The following is a 22,918-nucleotide window of genomic DNA, read 5'->3' as shown; positions in this document are numbered from 1 at the left end:
TGCATATGTTTGGGGTACAAATGCTTTTAGTTCTAAATGAGCCCCATTAAGTTCTGCAGTGGAGCAGGCCTCTTGGCAAAGCTGCAAAGTTCCTGTGATGAAACCTCAAGTTCCATTGTTTCTTTGTCAATGCTGTATTTGCAATTTACTTTTTTATGCAATTTATAGTCTATGACTAGCGCTAGGATGACGATTTTCAATCATTATACAATGTGCTGAGGTTGGGGTACGACTAAAAGTAAAGTTCAAATTCCACTAGCAAAACGTGCAGCCTCTCACAGGATGGTACAAAATAAAGTGAATATTTAGCAGAAAAGTTTTTACATTTTGATTATTCGAGCATAGGAGTAATCATAGTGTAAAATGAAATCAGAATATTTTGTATATTTTGCTGCAAAGTATCCAGTATCATAATAACTTCTCTATACTAACACGAGTGGCAATCGTTCAAGCAACCCAGAATTCATAGGAACATTTACATCAAAACAGGCTGTGCTTATATTAGTTAGCATGGTAACAGGAGGAGACTGACTTCAGTAACTTTGGATGAGGGGATACAGGAATTTAATTGACAGTTAAACTAAACAATAATGTCTCAAGCAAAGCCTGATGAGCTGCAATAGTAAAAGTGGATACTGCAACAATCCGATATCAATGCAAAGTGCTAAATACATGACCAAGTGTAGTTTATTTCACTGTATAGTTTGGAAGTGGGGTACTAGCATCCGTAAAGTCACTGGAACTTTCCCTAATTTTTGGAATCAGTAAGACACTTAAGGGTATATTTACTAAAGGTCGATTTTAACCGATTAAAAATCATTCTAAATCGACCAACAGCAATGTTGCGTTTCTGGGGTTAATTCGCACATTTACTAACAGACAATTTTTTTTACATTTTTTTTTAAAGTGTTAGTAATTGTGTGCTTAGCCCCATAAAAACAACACTGATGTTGGTCGATTTAAAATCAAACTTTAGTAAATTTACACCTTACCGTTTGCACACCACTTCTGTGGTACCCCTTGCTTTAAATGTACAGTGGTTTGTGGAAACATGAATAGTTGTAACTAATTAATATAGGCCATTAATGTAATGGATTCTGCTTTGTACATTGGCCACCAGGGACTGGGGACTAGAGATACATTTTGTCCAAGAGGTACTGGGCTTGTATTGTACATTGGCCCAAGCAAAAGTCTGCACTGTACACTGACAATAAGGTAATGGAATCTGCATTGTAAACTAAACTCCCAACAATTTCTCTGTATGGTTCCCACCACAAACCAAGGAAGCCAACCATGCTGAGATACACTGTGTGTACCGCACTCATGAATATTGTCTTCCTCTTTACCATCTCAGAATGGTAGCACATCTGTATAACGTGTGTGTGTGTATCTGTGTGGATGTAGCGATAGATAGATAGATAGATAGATAGATAGATAGATAGATAGATAGATAGATAGATAGATATACATTACATACACATTCCAAGATAAAATAGAATCTGAACAACCAATTTATGTACAGCATCTATCCATATGAGCAGAACACACCTACAATGAGCAGCTAAATGCAATATACAATACAAAGTAATTATGATCTGAGATTGTTGCTCATTTACCTTCCACTGAATGCTATGTATATTTCTTGTCCTTTTTTATGTTTAATGTTGATATAATAACATCAAGAAAAGAGCTTCCAAAATACAGCTTTCTAGTTGCAAGTACGTGCTCTCAGGGCTGTGCCTTGTGTATTCACCAAATATTAAATATAAACTTGGTCTTTCTTGACACAACATCCATTTAGCTGCTGTACATAGAGCTACTACAGTTGGAAGACATGAAAACAGAATATCTATTGTGTGTGTAATTATTAATAGATCCAGCATGAACAGCCTGCAGGAATTCAGTCTTTAATAGGCACCTTTCCTCTCCCATGTCCACTCTCCAGTCTGCTACATCACATGAACTGCATTATCCTATAAACTTTGGAGATGACCCACAAATCCTACAAATACTTCATAGAACCAGGCATGGCCTGGATAAAGGACCCCTATCTTCTTGCAGTTTATAAGCTTCCTTATCTGCTTCTAGCTCCCTGGATTCTCTCTATTTCACCTTTTGACCTTATCTGGAAATTGTCATTTTTTTTCTTTAAGCTTTCAAGCACTACTGATTTTTTTTTTTTAAATAAGTAATTGGAACTGATACTGATTGTCTCTCCCCCTCCTTCCATCTCCTCTATAAACACAGCACCTCCCACCCACAGAACTGGGAGTTAGTTGCTAGCTGTGAAGTTAACTTCAGTCCCTCCCCTCCCGAGAGCCTTAGAAACCAAAGGCTGGATCTAACCCTAATCACCAACAGTCCAGAACATTTCCCCTTTCCTGCCTTTCCCCAGCTCTCTCATGCTTTCCTCCTTATCTCTATCACACACCACATACAGCAGCTCCTCAGCTCACTGTCCAGGGGAATACACTCTTTTACCATTGGAACTGAAGGATATTTAGTTCTTCTGATTTAAATAGTATCCTGACTGCTTCATTCTAAAGTTTTCAACTCATTGCTGCCAGTTGTGCAGAAGAAGTGTGCAGGGTAACACACACCAACACAGCACAAGGAGATCGCAATGAACAGCAACATAGCAGAGAAGGAGAGCTCTCCAGATGACATCAGTCTCCCAGAGGAGGAGGTAGGAGCCTTTCATAGAAATGACATGACTGCGCCTTATATACAGCATTGCATGTTCTTTCACTTAGCATTTGCATTGTGCATTCAGTACAACATCTGCATATTCAGAGACACTTGTACAATTAATGTCAGTACACTTTCTGCTTCAGATACAGAACACCTTACTTACCATACTTTTATTGTTTCATCAGATGTAAGTTCTTAAGAACAAGATCTTTTAAACAATTACTAATTCTTTTTTATACATCTTTTCAAGTGTGTATAAATAAACTCAGGCTGTGCACTGTACACTAAAGCACACTATTTGGTACATCTTATATAACATATAATAAAATATTTTTTATAAACCCTTTCTTGACACCTAAGAATTATAAACTGTAGTTTCATTTATTGTTGTGTTTATATGTTTATTTGACACAAAATTAAATACAAAACGTTATACAGTAGTTGTGTGCAACCAATGCTATTAAAAATGATATATATATATATATATATATATATATATATATTATACTGTATGTATAGTTTGTGTGATTTGTGCCTCATTATTGTGCAGTACCCTGTATCTGCATGTCTAGATAGTATAGAATTAAGTTTTTGTATAGTATCCATTATTTATAGCTTTTGAATCCCAAACCTATGCAGTTGTTTCCAGTCAGATCCAAGCAGTCCTTGGAGTTCTGCCATAGTAATTTTTTTACAATTGCGTAACTTTTACTTAAGCACGTTTATACACTTTTTTTTTTTTGGCTGATGTATGCCCTCAGCTGAAATGTTGACTATATATGTAAGCAGCTAACTCACAGAAATATTTTGTGCATTTATAATCAATTGTTCCAGCCAGGATCCACACGCACTGCAGTGTACAGAGCAGCATTTTACAGAGCAGCATTTACTTTGTGTTTTATGTGTCCCTGGTCTAAAACGAATTAACCCAGATCTGAAACAGATCATACAGTGGTTACAAGACATTAGGCTGGAAATTTCCCCTTTCATACAGTATCTATGGAGTCTGATCTTCCACATACAGTACTGATGCTTGGTGCATGCTACTTCTAAATATGGGAGACAACTTTTTAAAACATTTTGGGGTTACTCACATGAAAACCCACCATATGACTAGAAAATGATGCATAGATATGACTGCAACAGCACATATATTGGGGGCACTCAGTCATCCACAGAGATGGCCACTGTGCTTCTAAGGGGGGGATTCAATTAGCCGCGATAAGCTGCTTTTTCATGAAAAACGGCTTATCGTGCGAATAAATACTTATCGTGCAATCCTATGGCTTTCGCGGGTATGAATTCTCCATAGGGTTTAATGCAAATTAGTTATCACAACCTCTTGAGCAGGTGAAAAGTTGGGTAAAATCCCTATATTAAGGTAGAAAATCGGGACCACTGGGACACCCTCCTTAATGACTACTTAGACAAAATATTATTTTTTAATCAGCTTAATTTGGCCAATAATGGCATGCCATTTTTGGGGTGAAAATGTGCAAAGTGCCAGTAAATGGGTTACTTGATGTGGGACAGGTATATGGGGGTGCTATATGAATGGGACAGGTGTTTAAAGATTGCAGGTTGGTGTTAGAGGCGTATTTTTAAGGTTTTTTAAAAGTGGATTGAAAATGACGCAAATATATACTTATAGACCTTTTTCTGCACTCCCAATTTAAATAGAACATATATTTTGCCAAAAAACACTCTCTATCATTATTTGTCTGTTTTAGAAAAATTCATATCACAGCCATTTGACACAATTTAAGAACCCCAAAGACTTTTACTAGGGCCACTAATGCACTTCTATACTGTTACCCTATATCACTTTGCCCTTTTTTGGGGTACTGGCAGATTACCCTATTTTCACCTACTCTTATCACGGGTAAAACCAGTAAGAATTATTGCACGAATGCCACAACGCGACTTTTGTAATTGGATTGCGCCAAGAACAAGAGCGCGCATAGACGCGATAAGCACAGTTATCGCGTGAAGAGTGCGAAAACTTAACATGCTACAAGTTAGCACTCTTTTGAGTCTAACTGAATTCCCTCTTAAGTTTATTTTTCAAAGCAGAAATTGGGCAATCGGTACATTATTTATTTCATTAATACTTTTAACATGGATACATTATAGTTTGAGAAAAGTACCACCAGATGTCCTGTGAAAACTGGGACATGGAAGAGACCAGATACTAGATATTATCTTATACAGTACTCAGTGGTAATTGAATCTAACATATATTTGTACATCAGTGCAAAATTAGAGGGAATAGAATTTCATAGTTCATCTTTTGGACCTAATTTACAATTTCCCTAAATTCCTCTTGGATTTTACATCTATACTAATATTATAAGATCCTTGTATCTGTTTGTTCCAAGTTGGCACAAAAACTACTGAACCATTTTTTTTTTTATGAAAACTGCATCATTTTATAGCGGGAACTCCTAGAAATAACCTGCACTTTGTTTCATCTCGATCCGTCAAGTTAAAGCTAAATAATAACAAAACAAAAAAACTTATTGTCATCATTAATGTAAGAGATAGGTGTGGCACCATGCTGCTGGTAATGGGTGGGGGGAAAGGTGCCTTGGGCCCACGTTCACGTGACTAGGGTAGGCTACTGTTCACAAGGCACACAGTGACATTGGTGTGAGTGGTGGGTGAAGGAGCTGCTGGTACCAGTCTGTATAATGCTGCTGGTCACGTGGGCCACTCCCGCAACATGGCCCCTATATAAAGCATTACAACTAGAACACCTCAAATAAAAAGAAAATGTTGGCAGAATCAATTTCATTGTGGATGAAGCTGCGGGCAACAGCTAGTATACTATAAATCTATATGTGAAAACTTTATATTCCGGGGGAGGTTCAGTTCTCGGTGATGTGCCGCTGGAGGGATTTGCCGCATGGCTAATTTTCCTGTACTCTTTTATGAGATATGAATAAATGATGCATAGATTATTGAGGCATCTATCCGTAACCTGCAGGTGACTCACATCCATTTTATTGAGACCAGAAGGTAACGAAACAATGGCTATTTAATTATAGCATAGTGAACGTGCCAAACATTAGGTAAAAATGCTTTTTACATGCAATTGTTGTCAAGTCATTTCAATACTATGAATTATGACTCCTTGTAAATGCATATAACATGCTCCAAATATGTCGTACTCCTAAGCCTCTTAAATGAATAGGAACTTGCTCTTTGCTGTATTTCATAGTGAGTAATGATGTACAATACATGATAAATGTAATATATCTCCCTTTTCATCGCTATGCACTGTGCTCTCATAGAAAACTGTAAAAAAAAACCTTTGCATGGTCAATTACAGTGAACCCATAAGAACACTTACACATCTGTGATAGTGGAACAGTTTTAGTTTGGGGAATATAATGATCTGATTCTGCATTTTCTGTAAATATAATCTACGCATGAACCCTTGCCTTGTATCTTCTGTATAAATTGCATTCCTTTTACTGGGCTTGTAATACACGGTTTAACAAAGTGTGGGGCGGACTCAACAACTGTGTAAGGGGAGACAGGGTGTGATTCAATTTGAGTTCTTTCCATTTGTTTTGCTTCATTTACTGTTGTATATTTATGGAGTAATGGCAATGACAAGTCTTATGACTGCAATATACAAGAACAAGAAAGTTATATATGAAGAGTCTTAAATGAAATGTTTTCTTGATTGAAATCGTTAGGGTCATGCTTATACTTAATCAGTATTACTTAAAAGTAAAACAAAAGAACCATGTGATAAAATGACAAATTTAATGTACTTAAAATTGAAATAATACAATGGGCAATGCCAGAAAGTTCTAGTGTAAGGATGCAAATACAGCTGCATGATATACAATATTGCGTTAGGTAACATGTACAGTATCACCTGGCTCTATGTATCTAACAGCTTATTGCATTACAGTGCATGGAATGCAAAGGTGTTATTATTATTATCATTATTATTATTATTCATTTAGTGAGCCTTGATATGAGACTAGGTGACATTGGTGGGGGGAAACATGTGTTAAATGCCTTCTCCACTGTCTCCTTGGCACATATACTCCATCACTGGTATCCTCTTGTCTCCTGTGGCACATTCTGGTCTACCAACTCCCCAAATATCCTGCCCTGATCCAGTGCAGGGCAGCTATAGTCTTTATAGCAGCTCCCACCATTTCTGCTCTATGTGGAAAATAACTATGTGCAACGCTCCCACTGATTGCACCATCGCACTTCACAGACTGCCCACATCATAGAGCAGTAGTGTGACCTGCTGTTGTGTAATGCCTACTCCACTGGACAGGGCAGTAGGGTTAGTGCTTCTGGTAGAGGCTACTGTGGTACTACAAAGTTTGCAAACCCTTTTCTGATTTTCTGCATAACCGTGACCTTAAATAGACAAAGAGAGCCCAATAGATCAAATAAACACAAAAGGATATAGTTTTCCATCCATTCATTCATCAAAATGATCTAACATTACATTTCTTTGTTGGAAAAAGTATGTGAACCTCCAGGAGACAGTAACTGGTGTGAGCCCCTTGACTGTTCCACCAGAATCTGGACAGTTGGTAGAAAGTGCTGCTCCCTATTTGGAAAAGAGATAGGTATATAGGAAAGCGGAACACCCCAGACCTCCCTCCCCCATTCAGCCCCAGCTTGCCTCGTAATTAAATATTAGCCCCTACATTTAGAACAAAGACTCCATACTCCATTATTAGCCCCTACAATGTATAAATAGTATCCATCAGTGGTGGTTCCAGGGGTGGGGCTGCAGCGCAGTTCAAAATTCAATTAGGGGAGCCGCACCAACTGCCAGTGAGTTCCAGCTATCTATATTAGGCAGCGTTTGAAATGGCAGTTGGTGTGGTTCCCCTATTTAAAATTTGGACTGCGCTGCAGACCCACCCTTGGAGCTGCCACTGGTATCCATCAATCCCACATTACATTAATAACTGCCATATTTAATAAAAAGAGACCCCATTAATAGCTTCTATTAGCAGTATGAATTCCTCAACCTAATTACATTAACATCCTCACCTTACTTTAATAGCCTCATTATTGAACCTTAATAGCCTTCATTACATTACACTATACAATAAATTGCACAATCCCCCCTTCCAGTACACAGACAGATTACCATTGTCAGATGTCAATGACTCATAGGAGCACATTAGACCCTAGAGTGGAGGTCCAAGTGGGAAGTACAGGGGGCGTGGTGACATGACTGGCGTCATTGTGGCCGTGCCCGCAGGTATGAATAGTTTGGCCTACACGTGGATGCCTTGAAATTTGTGAGTATCCCAAAAGTTCCGGGAGAGTAAGCGAGTATGACACACATACAAACACACATACATACACAAATATTAAGTACAGTATGCACACACATTATATTAATACAGAACGGAGCCACATATTACATTAAAACACACACACACTTCCCTTACCTGCAGACATTTGCTGTACACTGTCACTTGAGCTGAAGAGTGGAGTGGGTTGCTGGACAACTCGGGAGGAAAAGTTAAATGAGACACAGGAGAGGAAGATGGAGAAGAGGCAGAAGTGTAGGGAAAGTGTAGGAGGGGAGCCAGTTTGTGCATCTGGGGCAAGGAGTGGACCATTCCCCTGCCCTAGCTGGCTGTGCGCCCTGTCTGTCAGCAGATCGTCCTGCATTAGGCTGAGCCAAATAGGGTAGGGAGCTGATCCCCTCTGACAGAAAGAATATATCTACAGTGCCAGGACTAGTCCTGTTAAATCATATTTGGTCAGAAAAGAACCCCAGATTTTACACCATTCATGCCAGCTCAACTGTTTGTTAACATGGTGCCCTCTGACTCATAGGAACATGTGCACTGCTCGCCCTTAGCCTATAGTAAATGTATCACTGATGGCATGTCAGATGCACAAAATTAGCCCTGGCTCTAGGATGGTATCTGATAATGTTGGGAGTTGTGCATGTACACATTATTTTTGTGTTTGTAATGTAATGGAGTGAAGCACACTATATAATTGCATGTTTGCTGATGGGTTATAAGGTTTTATAGCACAGTCATGTATGCGGTTTTTCTAAATTGAGTTTGCTTTGGTAAGATGATCTATTCTAACAAAGAAGTGTCCAAGCGTTTACATTTGTAAAATGAGGAGTTTCATAATTACTCCTAACATAAAGGTATACCCACTATTTTCCACAGCAATACATACTTTCTTAAAAAAGTATTCCCTGAATGTATTTCAGGGTACCGCAGCAGATATATCCAATATCTTCCCTCGTCCCCTTTTTTCAATCTCAGTAGCAGCCCTCTTAGGTTTCTTTAGATGCCATTAGCCATTATAGAATATTGTAGCCTATGGCATACTTGCTTACTCTTAAACTCTCCCAGAGAGGAGATGCAGATGACCACTTTGGGGGTCAGGGGAGGACTCTTTACGATACGCATCATCTCTCTATGATTTGCATCATTTTAAAGCCCCGCCCCCTCTCTATGAACAGCGGTTCCTTGTATTATCTCCCCATCCTGCTCACTTCACTAGGAAGTGGGTGGGATGCGGGAGATTCATCCACGCTTTCAGGGCTGCGGAAGTATCCCACAGAGTAGGTGATTATGGCCTATGGGCTACATTACGCATAATTGTCTGGGAGAGGGATCCTAAGTATCCCTCCCCGGTATTGTTCACTCCCACATGTGCAGTTTGATGACTGTACATGCGCAGTAGTGTGACTGTGGTCCGAACCCAGAAGTAAAGTGATCACATACCAAGTTCCGATAATGGTAAATATGGCTTTGCGGGATTCTGACGATATAGCCCATAGATATAAAATGTCAATGATTTAAAAGACAAAACCAGTTTGGTTTTGCATTTAAATCATTGGCGCTTCAAATTCACTGGCTAAATCACCAGAATAGCACCGACGTCTGCAACTCAAAAAAAACCCAAATATTGTTATTTTAAAGGAGTCTTAATTTTGCTTGAAAAAAAAACTTTAGAAATGTTGAAAAACATTCTTAGCTATTTGTTCCAATTTAAGGGGTATCTTTTAAAATATCATTGACAGCATTAAACAGTGTCACATGTTGTTTATATTGTGACCCAAAACAAGAGGCTCTTTTGTTGTCTTCAATAACTTAGGTTAGAGGCAAACATGGATCCAGCAATTGATCTGGTCAGCCATACATAGGAAGAGCATGTAATGCACTTTAACCTATGTGCACATTAGCGTTATTCATTTCTGTCTGACAGGTGATAGATGAAAAACGGAATCTTCCATAGACATCATTCATTTTTAAGTAAAGCAGTTTCTGTGCATACAACCATCTCTCCATGACTGATGACAGAACAGGAACAGTGGCAGAGAAACAGAACATGTTCTACTTTCCCACATCCCTGCTCTGTCATCTGTCTTGCAAAGACCGTCACATGCATTGCACTGGTGTCTCTCCATATACAGTAGATTAATGATCTCCTCCATTCAGCTGGAAAAAAGCATAATAGAGTAGAATTGTATTTAATTCAAGATCACTAAACCCCAAAATTTTGAATTTTTTAATTTGAACCTTTAAGAAGAAAAAATACATTGTTCAGTGTTACGCTAGCATCCCACTGCAGCTCTGTTATAAAGTATTACCTACCCATGCTAATGCAGATAGGTGACGTTCCTCCTTCATCTTTAAGACAGAGGACCTCATTCAGACCCGCTCGCTCGCAACTGGGTCGATGTTTTAGTCCTGCGAACGCGCAGCGGCTGCACTGCACGTGCGCAAGCCCCGGAGCGATAGAGAAACTCTCTCACTCTGGAGCTCTCTACAAAAGGGCCGGCTGTCGATGTTGATCGATAGCTCGGCCCGTTTTGCAGGCGGGGTGGGGGGTTGCTACACAAACGGAGGCGTTCCTGACGGAACGCTTGCCGTTTTGCGGGCGGCCGCACTATCAGCAGTGATGTCAGTGGGGAGCTTCCTGCTCGATCAGAGCGGGAAGCTCCCTGGGGCTTGCGGCTGCCGAGACCCAACCTTAGGGTCTCGTCGCAAGCCCCGATGGTCGCTTAGCTAGCGACCCGGAGGCCGCATTAAAAAAAAGAAGCGGCCTCCCTCATTCAGAGAGAGCGATCGCTTCTTGCGACCGTCTCTTAATGAGGGCCAGAGTTCTGAGGACAACTGCTATAGGTAAAACAATATTACAAATATTAGTGATAACAGTTACTGTGATAGCACTGACCCCGCCGCTCAGAGACTCTTTAAGACAGGGCTGTGTGCAAATTCCCCCCGGAATAAATGGCACCATATTTCCACATATATATATGGAAATATAGCTCTGGTGCCATATTTCCGAAGAAGCCACCAGAATAATAGTGTGGACGGCCGTCAGGTAAGTAAATCCATTGATGCAGTGTGTTTGGTGTGGGCCTCACTCTACTCAGGTCCAATGTGTACTGCATACCCTGCTCCCATTATAGATACACCACTGCTGCCACTGTCCATTAATCAAGCATAAATACTGCATGTTGTTTTGCACAACAAGACTGCCAAGCTGTCATTCACTGTGTATCTGCTGTGCTAGAGAAGCACCTACTTGCTAACATGTCATCCTTCTGCAGAGGAGTGAAACAGAGTACAGTATAGTGGATATAATGCGCCAAGTATAAACACTTCAGTTGTTTGATGTATATTATTCAACTCATTTTGATACAGAATTACACATACAGTATATTAATGTCTCACATTTGCTTTATTTGTTCTGAGTCTACTCATAAAGATGTTTAACCTAAATTAAGTGTTGTTAAACCTTTCCAGCCAGACCCAATTATGTCTTTAAACAGCTTTTAAAAAGAGGATCATGGGGCCCACTTAACACATGATCCCACCTAACAAATTGGTTGGTCTGAAGTAAGTTTCACCTCACCTTAAAGAACACCTATATACTCTACCAGAATATCCATGAGGCTCCCGAATTTAGAGGATTTCTTCCAGAGTAGACCAACCTTCTGCATCCCACAAACTTTCCTAGTGGAGTAGGTCATATGGGAACGTGATGACCTAATTTGTAGTGAATTGCCACATTACAAATCCATGTCCTGCTTTGTGATGCTGTTATTTGCAACATTGTACAGCAGGGGGTGAGCTGCATTAATACAAATGGTCAGAGTACGCCGTCTGCAATTCTAACATGGACCTTCGTCTAGGCCCAAAAAGATAAGTAGGCAAGTATGGCATAAAGTGGATAGGTTAAAATGTTTCCGTAATTGACATAATTAAGCAAATGCTGTTTTCAAGCTAATTGAAAAGAAATTTGGGTACAATATACGTGTGGGGATTTTTTTATATCCTGTGCTGATGCATTAAACTTGTGTTATTTTGTTTCAAGTCGCAATAACAAAATATATTTTAAAAAAGAAAATACATTCGGATTGCTTATATATTTTTTACTTGAGCCCATATTTAATCAAAATGATATCAGTCTATAAAAGTTTAGCAAAACATATGAGCATAACATTTGCTGAGTTAATTTGTGTACAATTTTTTCATTATTAACATATTTGATTTGGTACTTGACCAAGGTAGAATAAAGTATCAACCATAAGCACTGCACAACAGTGCCACCAAATTTGTTTATTTTATAATACTTGCTTCATTTCCAAGCTATGAGTTTTGAACAAAGCAACTCTTACACTTAATAAACATAAATAAAATTATAATAAGTATGTACTGTTTTTAGAATATTTCAGTACAATATATTTTAAACAGTGCTGTATTCTTGCTTTTCTCTTAATAACACTCAAAACTTTTTACTTTCTTATGAGCTTCTAGGAAATGGGTGTGGTTTGGTCAGAAAGACACTCCTTCCTGACCAAGCCACACCTATTTTCTAAATCCCCACAACAAAATCTAAATTTGGGTCTGTGCCCACTATGTGCAGATTTTTCAGTTGTGAATGTTGGCAGGTATGTTTCTTGTTCCTCCTAATGATGCACACATACATTTTTATTTGTGACGTATCACAACATCAGAAGTATAATGTACTATGTATATGTATATAAAAATTTTTTATGAGTAATAAAAAATTGCTGTCAGATTGACAGCAGAAACAGAATTGTTGTATTATGTTGTTTATGTTTTTTTCATAGAAACTTTGAACTTAAATACAGACTATACATTTCTGCTGTAAGATCAAACTTACTTTCTTATAATTAACTTTAAAATAAAAGTTATGGCAATAACACTATAGTTAAGTTAAAACTTATCAGCTCCAGTTTTTCTGGAGAGTATCTGACCCAGAGATTTGGTCTCACATAGGCTCTGATCACAAACTTCAGATAAATGCGAGTTTCACTGATCTCCATCTCTTTATATTATATCTATCATATAGGCATATGTAAATAACACAATGAAAAACTTTCAATAAAACGATACTTAAATGATATAAGACCTGTTAAGGAGCATGTTGTCTTATCAAAATGTAGACCAGTTAGTCCTGCTATTAGTCCTCCTCTATTGCAATATTAAGTTTTACTTTTAAACATGACATCATTTAATTCCAAATACAGATTTGTAAACTACCACTGTCTAGTTAAACATTACTTTTTTGAGTAAGAAAGATGCAGTGTAAGAAGTATTGCAAAAGTAGCACCGCAATCCAAATAGTCTCCACTGTCAACTTAGATCAAAATGAGACAAGCAAAGGAAAAGCCTGATTGGTTGCTTAGAAATATCACTGAGCTGGCTTTTAAATTACATACATTTATTATTATTATTATCATTTATTTATATGGCGCCACAAGTGTTCCGCAGCGCCTTATTTATGTCTTATGTTCTGTACCTAGATACATGTTGTTATATCTAAAATGTTACTGCTGGTGTGAAACTTTTTGAGCTGTTACTTATGGATCCTTATGGATTAGAGTAAAGAAAAACTTCACGTGAATAGGTTAATGGCAGAACATGCAGTTTTCGGAATAGTGCAAAGCCCTGTAATACAATTATAGTTCCTCTTTTGCCATTCCACTCTGTATTTGTAATTTGAATTTTGTAGGCTATAAACAAATATAGTTGGGGTGACATTATGTGGTGTCAGAGTAGGAAACACTGAAGTACAAATTACACTGGTGGAACATGGGAAAATGTGGCATTAAACAAATATTTTGGAAATGTCACGAATTTCTACTATAGATCCAAATGTTCTTCATTTCCTACCACAATACAAGTTGGTATATATATATATATATATATATATATATACATATATATATATATATATATATATGACTGACTTGTTCCTAAAATGTTTGCCATAAGTCATATCAGAATAGATCCTATTTTATATATTTTGATTAAATTAGATATTCCATTTAAAAATTAGTATAAAAGACTAGAAGATGAATGTTGCTATTTATAATTTTCCCTAGGTTTGTTTCTTCTGACTTCTATTAATGATTGGTAATTCTGCAGATCTTCTAGTGTTATGTGACCACCATGGCATACACAATCACATGACACATGAAGTAGTCAGCAGAGAGGCTTTGGAACACCCCTCTGTGCTATATTTTTAGTTTGACTCCCTGTCTCTCATTCTCACCTCTGCAATTACATGGAATGCTAAGTGCTTGATGTCTGATTACTAATTTTGGTTTTAAATAAATTCTTCTATGTAGGATTGCTGCTTTATATTTATATGACTGAGTTTTACAAAAAATAATCATTGTTATTTGTCCTGGTCTCAGTGTGGCTTACAGTCTAAAGGGTCTATTTACTAAACCTTGGATGGAGATAAAGTGAATGGAGATAAAGTACCAGCCAATCGTTTCCTGTCACTTTACAGGCTATAGGCGGGATGTACTAAGCATCACTTCCGCGATGCAGTACATAACCCCTGACTTTGGGTACATACCGTGGTTCACTACAGCAGTATGTACCAAGAATTTCACAAAGAAAGCTCTCCCGTAAAGAGCTGTGCTTTGCGATGCTGCCGGGCAGAGGGACTTCTGGGTTTAACACCGAGAAGAACGTCGGTGGTGGGGGCTCATGGGAAAGATCCGATCGGATCCCTCCCAGCCTGGAGCATCCCGATAAGAAGCCCAAAGGCTTCTATTGGGTAACACCACCTGAAAGTGGCATTACCCATCGGGATGAAGCACCGGAAATGCATCGCATTCCAGGTGCTTAATACATTCGGGGAATGCGGTAAAAAGCCCGAAAACTGCATTTTCGGGGGTTTTACTGCATTTTTACCTTTACTGCATTTTTACCTTTAGTACATCTCGCCCTATGTTTGAAAAATGACCGTTAGGAGCTGGTTGGCTGGTACTTTATCTCAGTCCACTTTATCTCCATCCAAGGCTTAGTAAATAGACCCTGAAAATTATTTGCCACACATTAAGACTAACCAATCAGCAAGTTTTTGGACTTTGGAGAGAAGCCGGAGCACCAGGAGGAGACCCAAGCAAATACAGGTAGAACATATAAACTGCACATAAACAATTATGCCGTTGGAATGGCCCCAGCACTGTAATGTAGCAATGATAACTGCTAGAGAGGCTCCACCAATGTATTGCTTCTCTAATGGTTTAATGAATTGTTACACAATTTTGAAAATTCTGTGAAATCTCTCTGCTAGACAGAAAAAAAATAAGGCTAATGCAGGAAGGTCAGACGGATTAGACATCTTTGAGTCGGTTTGACCATGATTAATCCAGTTCGCAAATGTGTAAGCCGACCTGAACACGTTGAGATAAATTGAAATATTTTAAATGTTGTAAATGGCAAAATAGGGTTCAGTTTTTGACTATAACACAACCATGTTCGTGGCCATTGAACCGATTCAAAATTTTCGAGAACCTGTATTCACCACTGGGCCTCCTTTTGTTATTAATAAATATTACCATGATCTAACAGCAAATTGGCAACCATGACCAAACAGGTGTGTTTCATGTATTTTGTAAACAATGGCCTAGCTTTCAGCAAGACAAGTACTGTGATATATTACAGGATTAGCAAGTGTCAGTTGCTGTTTTGCGTCATATTAATTCCTAAATATAGTCTGTACATTACAGCAGGTCCCAGATCTTTTCACATTAACCAAACAAAATGTTCCTACAACTCTAAAGACTGTCCAATGTCTTTCACATAAACAATTCCTTAAGCTTCTGGTTTATGGTAAAACATTTGCAAAACACAGATGGAGCAGATGCCATGGAATCCTCTTTATTTGAGCTTTGCTTAGCAGCACAGTGTTTATTCAATATAAACCACTAATAGGAGTGTTTATTGCCAAAGAGTAGCATATTAATTCTATAATTAAAACAAAATGCACTGGTGGTGGTGGTCTTACATTGTATCAGTCTCATTAATCTTACTATTTAGATTGTTTGAATGGAAAAATGTTTAAGCCATGATTACTTAATTTGGCACCAGTCGCCTATTTCTTGTGAGCTGCAGTCTAATTGAGAGCTTACAGGAGAAGTATGAATACAAACAAGGAGGACATGTTTAACTTACATTTCATGGACTTGTGGAACAGAGAAGGGGATACATTGACATATCTCACTGTAGTACAGGAATGTGATACACATAATTGAAGTTGTTCTTAATCAATATAATGGGCGGGATCAGGTGCGCCGAGAGGGGGGGAGCGGGTACAGATTACCGGGGACCGGGCTTCCTGAGGAGCTCGGCGGGGGCCCGGGTCCGGCGCCGCTCCCCCTCCCTCACAGCAGCCCAGCACACAGCGTGTGCTGAGCTGCAGTGGAGACTGCTCGTGGCTGCTGAGCAGCAGCCACAGCAGTCTCCTATGCCTGTGGGGGGGGAGCGATCACACTGATCGCGCCCCCCCCTGGCTTTGAGCAGGGCTGAGGGGGCCCAGAGCGCCCCCCTCACCAGCGTGCAGCGCCACGAATCATTTTTTTCGGGAAGGGGGCATAGCCACGCCTCCCCGTGATTAGGCCACGCCCCCTAGTACACGGGCCCACCGCAGCTCTCAGCGGGCCTGGGCGGGATGCATCAAGAATTCCGCCACTCCTCACATGCATGGCAGTGTTAATAATGCCGGTATGCATGAAGAAAATCGCAAAGGACAGCTCTCCTGATAATAGCTGTCCTTTGCAAAATAAGAACTTCCGGGTTTATGACCCAGAAGTCCCTCTGTGCATGTGCAGAACAACGCACGCGCTGCTGGTGGTGCTGGGAGGGATCTGATTGGATCCCACTCACACCACTTTGCAGAAAGTAGCATATAGGCTTCTATCGGGTGGCGTTACCCATCGGGTCCAAGCTGCAGAGAGCTTTGCTTTCCAAGGCTTGGTACATAGCAGAAAAGCAGTCAAACCCCCGAAAACAGCATTTTCGATGGTTTGACCGCATTATTGGTGATAGTGTGTCCTGCCCAATGTCTCACAGGAAAATAACATGGTGAATGGCATTTGATTTCATAGGCATATGAAAAGCGGTAAAATACTATTTTCTAATTTTTTTTTGTCATATTGTGGTCTCAGTTACAGCCCTAGATGAGAATGCTGCTATATACATTCGATTACTTTTGCATAATATGGACGTGGTAAAAAAACAGCACACATTTCCTGTTTATGTCTGTAGGTATTTCATGATGGCTTTGTATAAGTAGTTAATCTTCCAGTATATACAGGTGTCGGTTCAACTGCTCAAATAATACAATTAAAACTACTGTATGTTAGTGTGTACTTATATTGATCATAGGTTTATATTTGTTAGTGTAGGCTATCTTGCGATTGTGAATTTGATTGTTATTTCATCAGTTTATTTATTTTGTGTTTTTGTAGAATAGTTTGTCTACATCAGGTGGGTGGTGTGATATCACAAAGAGCTTCATCAGTGCCAAACTGAAGCAGCTCCTGAGACTGACTATCCCTGTACTATACGCTGCACGTCAGTGATAAGCTCACAGTAGGCTACCTTAAAGGCACACATCCACTAGAAGACATCAAACTGACTGCACAATTACGACATTGTAATCGTGCCGTCGTTTGTCAGTCTGTGATGTGCCTACACTGAGCGAGCAGTCATTCAGTGTAGGCACATCAATCATCTGCAAACATGTTGAACCTGACGTTATCGTCAGGTTGTACAACATATTTGTACGATGATAGATGTCTAAACGACCAGTGGGAGCGCGCATCGGTGGTCGTTTTAGACTTTTTTTAACGATCTGCAAATGATTTTCAAACGATTATTGAACGATAACGTTATCGTTCAATTGCTCAATTTAATCGTCTAGTGGATGTGTGCCTTTAATCTCAATAATTAAACAATACACTTTACTTTAAAGAAATAGACACCCAGCTTTAATATATCAGCAGTAATTTTAATGTAAGGTAAACATGTTATAAGTTATAATGAATCTGACAGTAAGGATGAAAATATGGGAGGGAGATGAAGACTTTGGAGCCGCATGTGGCCCTAGGGTTGCCTGATGCCCATCACTGCTGTATGTTTAAAAATGTCTGATCAAACAAGTTGTTATACCTACTATACCTACTACACAACACTGCAGAGTTTAGTATCGTCACTTAAAAGATCATCATAATTTAAAGTCTGTCTGTAATAACACTTGCTTCAATAAAACCCTTAGCTTTAGTTAATAAGTTTGTTCTCTATTGGTCCTCATATTACTTCCTCAGTTATAATTTCGTTGTGATTTTTAATATCCTTACAACACTTACAATATACTGTAAATTTTGTGAATTCAGGTATAAACAAGATATCATTTTAGCATTCATTGCTTCAATACAATTTAATCATAACAACCACCTAAGTAATAGCAAAAATGAGCAATACGTAGAAACAAATAGACTAATAGACAAATAGACTAATAGGTACAAATTTACATATAGTACTTTAGGCTCTTCACAGTTCTTAGTGTACTGGTGGCCACCATCCAGCTTTCATCACACATATGTGCATAGACTTGCATGAGAGTTATTTCCCGGATAGGAGCCATCTCTTTGTGTTGCTCTTCATTGATGAATACAAATATTTAGTTAACTGGATAAATATTAAATCATTGTGCCAGGGCTCACTTCATAACTTGAAGTCATTGTTTATTTAATTTTGGTAGCATAAATATTGACTTCAACATAAACTGGAGAGGTCTGTGCTGTAAACATCGTTTGAAAGAATGTAATATACAGTAAGGGTTGTTTGAAGCTTCTACACATTGTAGTGGTTACGTAAGCTTGTAGCATATGGGTGGCCATTTTGAAAAGATTTATGTCTTTGTTAGTATTGCTTCAGGCACACACAGGAAAAATGGGGAATCATTACATACCAAATACCAGATATAGCAACTGTTTTCCCGTTTTTCCCTCTGATAATATCAGGGCCGCAACTAGGGGGCTAAGGGGGCATGTGACCCGGGTGCCGGACTTGAGGGGGTGCCGGGGAGAGGATGCTGGGAGGCTAGGTTGCTGCTCTTGTGGGTTTGGATCCGCATCCCGGCCTTGAGAGGCACAAAGACACCATCAGTCTAATGTGGTGTAGGTCGCAAGCCAATCAGTGCTCGCGGACCGGCAGCCAATCAGCAGAGGCTGCTGGTCCGTGAGCTCCAATTGGTTTGTGGGCGGCGCCACATTACAATGATGGCAGTACTGACAGTTCCCCAAAGCGTGGCAGCCCCGTCCCGCGCCACCCCAAGCTCACCCACCGCACAGCTCCGGCAGGTAAGAGAAGGGAGATGGGGCCTTAGTGTGGCTTAATGTAAAAGAGGTCTTACTGTGGCATAATGTGTAAGGGGCCTTACTGTGGCATAATGTAAAGGGGGCCTTACTGTGGCATAATGTGTAAGGGGCCTTACTGTGGCATAATGTAAAGGGGGTTTACTGTGGCATAATGTGTAAGGGGCCTTACTGTGGCATAATGTGTAAGGGGTCTTACTGTGGCATAATGTGTAAGGGACCTAACTGTGGTATAATGTAATGGAGGCCTTACTGTGGCATAATGTGTAAGGGGCCTTACTGTGGCATAATGTGTAATGGCATTACTGTGGCATAATGAATAAGGGGCATTACTGTGGCTTAATGTATAAGAGGCATTACTGTGGCATAATGTGTTGTAACTTGTAAGGGACATTACTGTGGCAGAATGTGTTTTAAGGGGCATTACTGTGTTGCAGAATGTGTTGTAAGGGGCATTACTGTGGCATAATGTGTTGTAAGGGACATTACTATGTGACATAATGTGTTGTAAGGGGCATTACTGTGGCATAATGTGTTATAGGGTCATTAATGTGTGGCATAATGTGTTATAAGGGGCATTACTGTGTCACAAAACCACACACCCTTTTCGTCCTCTATGTTGATTTTTTTTTGGAGGGGCGCCAAATTATGGCTTTGCCCTTGGTGACAAAAATCCTAGTTTCGGCCCTGATAATATTAATAATATATCATGGCGCAACATTAACAGTTATGACTCAGATTTGTATATATGAAAATTGTAAAATTTACCAGTACGAGTTTGAATCTTTCTTTTTCCGTTGGCTGGCAACTTCTACTGAATTATAATTACAGGTTGAGTCTCCCATATCCAAATATTCCGAAATACGGAATATTCCGAAATACGGAATATTTTTAGCATGACTGAGACAGTGAAAACTTTGATTTTTGATGGTTCAATGCACACAAACTTTGTTTAAGGCACAAAATTATTAAAACTAAAGTATAAAATGACCTATAGGCTGTGTGTATAAGGTGTATATGACACATAAATGAATTTCATGTATGTACTCACACTTTGTTTGAGGCACAAAATTATTGAAAATATTGTATAAAATTACTTTCAGGCTGTGTGTATAAGGTGTATATAAATCATAAATGCATTCAGTGTTTAGATTTGGGCCCTATACCTAAGACATTTCAATATGGTATGCAATTATTCCAAAATACGGAATATTCCGATATCCAAAATACCCCTGGTCCCAAGCATTTTGCATATGGGAGACTCAACCTGTATAAGACGGAGAATATTAACACCAGCGCAGTAATTATTGTTTTATTTTACTTGTTTCTGGAGATATTATATCTTTTGGGTCCTAACAAGACCCCAATTACTTGCAGTAGGTATTCATTAAGGGTGTATTTTTATATATTACTCTAGCACCAGGAACTGTGGTTTTATACTACATTTTGTGTGGTTATATTTTGAAATTCAGTCAAATGTAAGAGATTTACTGTTGGTGAATTAATTTGTATATCAGTCCAATTTTGCCAGAAATTGGCTAAGCAAATAGCACCTACTGGAGAGGGACAGTCACAGTGGATGAAATATAAAGAAGTCAATCAGACAGGACAGATAAATGTCACAATGCTATAAGTAGCCTATGGCCCATTGGACATTAATTATTGCCATGACAGATGTGACATTACATTGACTTGGAAAAAATGTATATTTTATATAAGTATAAATTGAATTGTGTAAGACATTAACCTGCTAATACATATTTCACTATAATTATTACTTATTTTCAGCAGAAATCTCTTGAGACGTGATTTGAATCATTTGATGGTCATATGCTATAGTCAAGATGTTAAGCTGCAACACAAAATCCCCTTTGGTCATGTGCTGGTACACCTAGTTTTTCCTGATTTGCTAGGGGAGGTGCTAGTTTGGGCTGACATAAGGATTTTGGCAGAGTGACGGCATCCTGCAACTACAGTAGTTATTAGTATAGAATTAGAAATAAAAATGAGCAATACAGTAATAGTATTTATGGGGTTTCATACATCTGTGTGAGACTTGTTCACATGTTACATGAGTCGAACAATTAGGACCGGATTCATAGATGGGCAGAGATGCTACAGACGTGACTTTTGCCACAGCCGCGTCTGTGTCTTTATGCTAATCCATCTCAGTGCATCTTTAGACGCTCCCTCGCTGCACCATCAGTCGCAGCATCGAAGCTTGCACCTGCCCTATGGCAAATGCAATTTCTCCTTCTGAACATGGCGTCCTGGGTAGCGCTACTGCGTCTTTAGAGACAGCGACATGCCTGCGCTGCTTAACCACCTCCCTATTACCTCCCAGCAATGCCCACTGAAATCTTCAGCTCTTGCATCCAAATTAATTTTGAGTCTCCTGGCGGAAAGCACTGGGACCCATGCTCAGTGCCACTTGGAAGCTTGTGCAATACTCCCAACACCGGCCAACTGCGTGAATATTGGCATTACGTGCAGTTAGCGTGCACTCCCTGCTTCATGCTAGATTTGCAGACTGCTGATATATAACGGGGTGGCAGTAGCTGCAATCACCTTAGAGTACCTATCTCTATGGTGAGGGTCCTTGTTAGCTTAGTTAGGTATGGCGTATATGTGGCAATAATGTGAGAGCAGCATATGTCAGCTTACAGTATTCTGCTAGTAGGTATGTGGTTATAGAATTTGTAAAAAAAATAATTTACATAATTCCATTTTTCCTGTTTTTTGTCATATTTAACCAGATTTTAATTTATTTAAGTTTTTTTTAAGCACTTTTTTTTTTTTTTTTAACAACAGTATAATGGATTTCTATTAATACACTCCATTGATGTTTACCTGTCACTTCAGATATGCAGGTTGGGCAAGTACCTATACTTTGGAAAAGTTTTAGTAGCAGGGTCCAATACGGTATAATTGCTTTATGGCTCCCACAAATCTTAATCTAGTCTTATATATAGGTTTTTGCTTGTAAAAAAGTTAAAAGTAAAAAAAAAACCTAGTTTAATGAGGGCATAGTTCCCATTTACACTGCAGGTATGCAAATGAGTCGACAGTGTGCTATTTAAACTTTGATACGTGTATTTGTATAATGAAAACATTTGACTAGGCCATATTTTTGCATGTTTAAAGCATGTAAACTATATTATCAACATTAACATTATTTGGCCAAATTTGATCTTTAAAAATAAAACCAATATAAATTGTAGCCCAAACATGGGGTGTGGCTATTACAGTGAAATGATTGTTCTCACATTTTTATACAGGTAACCAAGTGTAATCAAACTATGTAGTTTACACATGCTGGTCATATGGAGCAGGGGCCTCTAGCATCCCCTGTATATCATACTTGCCGACATTCAGCCCCCTCCTTCCGGGAGGGAGCTGAATGCCTGCATTCTGCGGGGGCGTGGCCAGGCGATTATGTCATTTTGGGGGCGGGACCAGTGTCGGGACCACACGATTGCTGAAAAAAAGGCATTGTGAAGCAGGGGCGGCGCCACGATGACTCGATTCAACGCAAAT

The 22,918-nt window shown here is 39.2% G+C and overlaps 1 protein-coding gene across 1 annotated transcript in view; it reads left to right on the top strand.

Moving 5' to 3' along the window:
* The first annotated feature begins 2,296 nt into the window (after positions 1-2,296).
* RBPMS (RNA binding protein, mRNA processing factor) overlaps positions 2,297-22,918 on the top strand; it is a 260,875-nt gene continuing 240,253 nt past the window's right edge. Inside the window, exon 1 of the mRNA XM_088465184.1 lies at positions 2,297-2,686. Coding sequence (XP_088321310.1) covers positions 2,624-2,686 — 63 coding nt within the window. The 5' untranslated portion in view covers positions 2,297-2,623. The remainder of the gene's footprint in view (positions 2,687-22,918) is intronic.

The sequence above is a fragment of the Taudactylus pleione genome, unplaced genomic scaffold, assembly GCF_031769625.1.
Source record: "Taudactylus pleione unplaced genomic scaffold, aTauple2 ptg001896l, whole genome shotgun sequence".
Taxonomy (NCBI): Eukaryota; Metazoa; Chordata; class Amphibia; order Anura; family Myobatrachidae; genus Taudactylus; species Taudactylus pleione.
Note: the sequence above shows the minus strand (reverse complement) of the source record. Positions and strands in the feature narration are given on the sequence as shown.